General features: G+C 57.0%; 1 protein-coding gene across 1 annotated transcript in view; it reads right to left on the bottom strand.

The window, feature by feature from the left end:
* hdac6 (histone deacetylase 6) overlaps positions 1 to 6,000 on the bottom strand; it is a 224,721-nt gene that overhangs the window by 172,991 nt on the left and 45,730 nt on the right. The window contains exons 8-9 of the mRNA XM_085978338.1: positions 4,749 to 4,846; positions 3,267 to 3,371 (exon numbers count right to left, since the gene is read on the bottom strand). Coding sequence (XP_085834464.1) covers positions 3,267 to 3,371; positions 4,749 to 4,846 — 203 coding nt within the window. The remainder of the gene's footprint in view (positions 1 to 3,266; positions 3,372 to 4,748; positions 4,847 to 6,000) is intronic.

Below are 6,000 nucleotides of genomic sequence, written 5' to 3'. Positions count from 1 at the left end.
TCTCTCTCTCTCTCCCAGTCTCTCTCTCTCCCAGTCCCCCCTCTCTCTCTCTCCCAGTCCCTCTCACTCTCTCTCCCAGTCCCTCTCTCTCTCCCAGTCCCTCTCTCTCTCCCAGTCTCTCTCTCTCTCTCCCAGTCCCTCTCTCTCTCTCTCTCCCAGTCCCCTCTCTCTCTCCCAGTCCCCCTCTCTCTCTCTCCCCAGGTCTCTCTCTCTCTCTCTCTCCCAGTCCCCCTTCTCTCTCTCCCAGTCCCCTCTCTCTCTCCCAGTCTCTCTCTCTCTCCCCAGTCCCCTCTCTCTCTCTCTCCCAGTCCCTCTCTCTCTCTCTCCCAGTCCCTCTCTCTCTCCCAGTCTCTCTCTCTCCCGTCTCTCTCTCTCCCCCAGTCTCTCTCTCTCTCCCAGTCCCCTCTCTCTCTCTCCCAGTCTCCCTCTCTCTCTCCCAGTCTCTCTCTCTCTCTCCCCCAGTCCCCTCTCTCTCTCTCTCCCCCAGTCCCTCTCTCTCTCTCTCCCCAGTCTCTCTCTCTCTCCCAGTCCCTCTCTCTCTCTCTCCCAGTCTCTCTCTCTCCCAGTCCTCTCTCTCTCTCTCCCAGTCCTCTCTCTCTCTCCCAGTCCCCCTCTCTCTCTCCCCAGTCTCTCTCTCTCTCTCCCCAGTCTCCTCTCTCTCCCAGTCTCTCTCTCTCTCTCCCCAGTCTCTCTCTCCCAGTCCCCTCTCTCTCTCTCCCAGTCCCTCTCTCTCTCTCTCCCCAGACTCTCTCTCTCTCCCAGTCTCTCTCTCTCTCTCCCCAGTCTCTCTCTCTCTCCCAGTCCCCCTCTCTCTCTCTCTCTCTCCCAGTCCCCCTCTCTCTCTCTCTCCCCAGTCCTCTCTCTCTCTCCCAGTCTCTCTCCCTCTCTCTCCCAGTCCTCTCTCTCTCTCCCAGTCCTCTCTCTCTCTCTTCCCCAGTCTCTCTCTCTCTCTCCCAGTCTCTCTCTCTCTCTCTCTCTCTCCCAGTCTCTCTCTCTCTCCTCCCAGTCCCCCTCTCTCTCTCTCTCCCAGTCCCTCTCTCTCTCTCTCTCCCCAGTCCCCCTCTCTCTCTCTCCCAGTCCCCTCTCTCTCTCTCCCCAGTCTCTCTCTCTCTCTCTCCCAGTCCCCCTCTCTCTCTCTCCCAGTCTCTCTCTCTCTCTCCCAGTCCCCTCTCTCTCTCTCTCCCAGTCCCCCTCTCTCTCTCTCTCTCCCAGTCCCCCTCTCTCTCTCCCAGTCCCCCTCTCTCTCTCTCCCAGTCCCCTCTCTCTCTCTCTCAGTCCCCTCTCTCTCTCTCTCTCCCAGTCCCCTCTCTCTCTCTCCCAGTCCCCCTCTCTCTCTCTCCCAGTCCCTCTCTCTCTCTCTCTCTCCCAGTCTCTCTCTCTCTCTCTCTCTCCCAGTCTCTCTCTCTCTCTCCCAGTCCCTCTCTCTCTCTCTCCCAGTCCCCTCTCCTCTCTCCCAGTCCCCCTCTCTCTCTCTCTCCCAGTCCCCCTCTCTCTCTCTCTCCCAGTCTCTCTCTCTCTCTCTCCCCAGTCCCCCTCTCTCTCTCTCCCAGTCCCCTCTCTCTCTCTCTCTCCCCAGTCCCCCTCTCTCTCTCTCCCAGTCTCTCTCTCTCTCTCCCAGTCCCCCCTCTCTCTCTCTCTCCCAGTCCCCCTCTCTCTCTCTCCCAGTCCCTCTCTCTCTCTCCCAGTCTCTCTCTCTCTCTCCCAGTCCCCCTCTCTCTCTCTCTCCCAGTCCCCCTCTCTCTCTCTCTCCCAGTCCCCCTCTCTCTCTCTCTCCCAGTCTCCCTCTCTCTCTCTCTCAGTCTCCCCCTCTCTCTCTCTCCCAGTCTCTCTCTCTCTCTCCAGTCCCCCTCTCTCTCTCTCCCAGTCCCCCTCTCTCTCTCTCTCCCAGTCCCCCTCTCTCTCTCTCCCAGTCTCTCTCTCTCTCTCCCAGTCCCCCGCTCTCTCTCTCTCCCAGTCCCTCTCTCTCTCCCAGTCCCCTCTCTCTCTCCCAGTCCCTCTCTCTCCCAGTCCCTCTCTCTCTCTCCCCAGTCTCTCTCCCTCTCTCTCTCTCCCAGTCCCCCTCTCTCTCCCCCAGTCTCTCTCTCTCTTTCCCCCAGTCTCTCTCTCTCTCCCCCAGTCTCTCTCCCTCTCTCTCTCTCCCCCGTCCCCCTCTCTCTCTCTCTCTCCGTCCCCCTCTCTCTCCCCCCCAGTCTCTCTCTCTCTCTCCCCCAGTCTCTCTCTCTCTACCCCCCCAGTCTCTCTCTCTCTACCCCCAGTCTCTCTCTCTCTACCCCCAGTCTCTCTCCCCCAGTCTCTCTCTCTCCCAGTCTCTCTCTCTCTCTCTCTCCCCCAGTCTCTCGCTCTCTCTCCCCCCAGTCTCTCTCTCTACCCCCCGTCTCTCTCTCTCTCTCCCCCAGTCTCTCTCTCTCTCTCACCCCCAGTCTCTCTCTCTCTCCCCGTCTCTCTCTCTCTCTCCCAGTCTCTCTCTCTCTCTCTCCCCCCAGTCTCTCGCTCTCTCTCCGTCTCTCTCTCTCTCTCCCAATTCCAATTCCAATTCAAATGCTTTATTGGCATGAAAGTTTACAGAGAACCATATTGCCAAAGCTTACATAGCAAAAAGCTACAGTTTTCCAACATTCTCTCTCTCCCCCAGTTTCTCAATTCAATTCAATTCAATTCAATTCAAATGCTTTATTGGCATGAAAGTTTACAGAGAACCATATTGCCAAAGCTTACATAGCAAAAAGCTACAGTTTTCCAACATTCTCTCTCTCTCCCCCAGTCTCTCTCTCTCTCCCCCAGTCTCTCTCTCTCTCCCCCCAGTCTCTCTCTCTCTCCCCCCAGTCTCTCTCTCTCCCCCCGTCTCTCTCTCTCTCTCCCCCAATCTCTCTCTCTCCCCCCCAGTCTCTCTCTCTCTCCACCCCAGTCTCTCTCTCTCTCCCCCAGTCTCTCTCTCCCCCAGTCTCTCTCTCTCTCTCCCCCCAGTCTCTCTCTCTCCCCCCCCAGTCTCTCTCTCTCCCCCAGTCTCTCTCTCTCTCTCCCCCAGTCTCTCTCTCTCTCTCCCCCAGTCCCCCTCTCTCTCTCTCCCCCAGTCTCTCTCTCTCCCCCAGTCTCTCTCTCTCCCCCAGTCTCTCTCTCTCCCCCAGTCTCTCTCTCTCTCTCTCTCTCTCCCCCAGTCTCCCTCTCTCTCTCCCCCAGTCTCTCTCTCTCTCTCCCCCCAGTCCCCCTCTCTCTCTCCCCCAGTCCCCCTCTCTCTCTCTGCCCCAGTAATGACGTTCTCCACTCACCGCTTTACATTGTGTATCTTCTTGGCGTACGCGGCTGCGATGGCGAGGGTGTTGAAGATACAGTAACTGTTCGCTGTGTCTTTGAGAGCATGGTGTCCTGGGGGCCTGAAAGCAACACAGTCTAGTGTTAGAGCAGCAAGCCAAAAAGAGTACAGATGCTCTGTCAGAGGGGTGGGAAAGCACCAGGCTCCCATCAGAGGTGGCAGGGTCCCTACTGGGACAGGACTGGACTCCCATCAGAGGGAGCAGGGTCTCTACTGGGACAGGACTGGACTCCCATCAGAGGAAGCAGGGTCTCTACTGGGACAGGACTGGACTCCCATCAGAGGGAGCAGGGTCTCTACTGGGACAGGACTGGACTCCCATCAGAGGGAGCAGGGTCTCTACTGGGACAGGACTGGACCCCCATCAGAGGGAGCAGGGTCCCTACTGGGACAGGACTGGACTCCCATCAGAGGGAGCAGGGTCCCTACTGGGACAGGACATGACTCCCACCAGAAGGAGCAGGGTCCCTACTGGGACAGGACTGGACTCCCATCAGAGGGAACAGGGTCCCTACTGGGACAGGACTGGACTATCATCAGAAGGAGCAGGATCCCTACTGGGACAGGACTGGACTCCCACCAGAGGGAACAGGGTCCCTACTGGGACAGGACTGGACTATCATCAGAAGGAGCAGGATCCCTACTGGGACAGGACTGGACTCCCACCAGAGGGAGCAGGGTCCCTACTGGGACAGGACTGGAATCCCATCAGAGAGAGCAGGGTCCCGACTGGGCCAGGACTGGACTCCCACCAGAGGGAGCAGGGTCCCTACTGGGACAGGACTGGAATCCCATCAGAGAGAGCAGGGTCCCTACTGGGACAGGACTGGACTCCCATCAGAGAGAGCAGGGTCCCTACTGGGACAGGACTGGACTCCCATCAGAGGGAACAGGGTCCCTACTGGGACAGGACTGGACTATCATCAGAAGGAGCAGGATCCCTACTGGGACAGGACTGGACTCCCACCAGAGGGAGCAGGGTCCCTACTGGGACAGGACTGGAATCCCATCAGAGAGAGCAGGGTCCCTATTGGGCCAGGACTAGACTCCCATCAGAGGGAGCAGGATCCCTACTGGGACTGGACTGGACTCCCATCAGAAGGAGCAGGGTCCCTACTGTGCCAGGTTGAGACTCCCATCAGAGGGAGCAGGGTCCCTACTGGGACAGGACTGGACTGTCATCAGAGGGGGGTCCAATATTTGTCCCTCAGATGATCTGGTCATTTATCACATTGCTGTTTGTGGGAGCTTGCTGTGCGCAAATTGGCTGCCGCGTTTCCCACACTGCTACAGAAAGCACGAGAGTCGCCCTGGGAGTCTCGAGGATGCTTGAAGCCTTGGGAAGATGGGGGGGGGGGGGGGTGCGAGGAGGAAAACCAAGGGAAAAGAAAAAGACACACACATACACGCAGCCCGCCACCTCAGAAAACAAACTCACCTGACCACAGCCATGCCATTCCTGATCTGCGACTCCATCAGCTGATCCACCAACTGCAGCACACAACCCACAGCCAGACAGCAGGCACTGTAGGACTTCTGAGAATGAGAGGCAACGGTGTGCAGTGACAGAGCGCATCACTCCCATTGTACACAATCCCAATGGACCCAACCCCTTCCCATTCACTCCCATTGTACACAATCCCAATGGACCCAACCCCTTCCCATTCACTCCCACTGTACACAATCCCAATGGACGCAACCCCTTCCCATTCACTCCCACTGTACACAATCCCAATGGACCCAACCCCTTCCCATTCACTCCCATTGTACACAATCCCAATGGACCCAACCCCTTCCCATTCACTCCCATTGTACACAATCCCAACAGACCCAACCCCTTCCCATTCACTCCCACTGTACAGAATCCCAATGGACACAATCCCTTCCCATTCACTCCCATTGTACACAATCCCAATGGACCCAACCCCTTCTCATTCACTCCCACTGTACACAATCCCAATGGACCCAACCCCTTCCCATTCACTCCCATTGTACTCAATCCCAACGGACCCAATCCCTTCCCATTCACTCCCATTGTACACAATCCCAATGGACCCAACCCCTTCCCATTCACTCCCATTGTACACAATCCCAATGGACCCAACCCCTTCCCATTCACTCCCATTGTACACAACCCAATGGATCAACCCCTTCCCATTCACTCCCATTGTACACAATCCCAATGGACCCAACCTCTTCCCATTCACTCCCATTGTACACAATCCCAATGGACCCAACACCTTCCCATTCACTCCCACTGTACACAATCCCAATGGACCCAACCCCTTCCCATTCACTCCCACTGTACACAATCCCAATGGACCCAACCCCTTCCCATTCCCATTCACTCCCATTGTACACAATCCCAACGGACCCAACCCCTTCCCATTCACTCCCACTGTACACAATCCCAATAGACCCAACCCCTTCCCATTCACTCCCATTGTACACAATCCCAGTGGACCTAACCCCTTCCCATTCACTCCCATTGTACACAATCCCAATGGACCCAACCCCTTCCCATTCACTCCCATTGTACACAATCCCAATGGACCCAACCCCTTCCCATTCACTCCCACTGAACACAATCCCAATGGACCCAAACCCCTTCCCATTCACTCCCATTGTACACAACCCCAACTGACCCAACCCCTTCCCATTCACTCCCATTGTACACAATCCCATTCACT

This window comes from Somniosus microcephalus, unplaced genomic scaffold (genome assembly GCF_052327205.1).
Source record: "Somniosus microcephalus isolate GS21.2 unplaced genomic scaffold, FLI_Smic_1.0 unresolved_chr7, whole genome shotgun sequence".
Classification (NCBI taxonomy): domain Eukaryota; kingdom Metazoa; phylum Chordata; class Chondrichthyes; order Squaliformes; family Somniosidae; genus Somniosus; species Somniosus microcephalus.
This window is presented reverse-complemented; position numbering and strand designations above follow the sequence as displayed.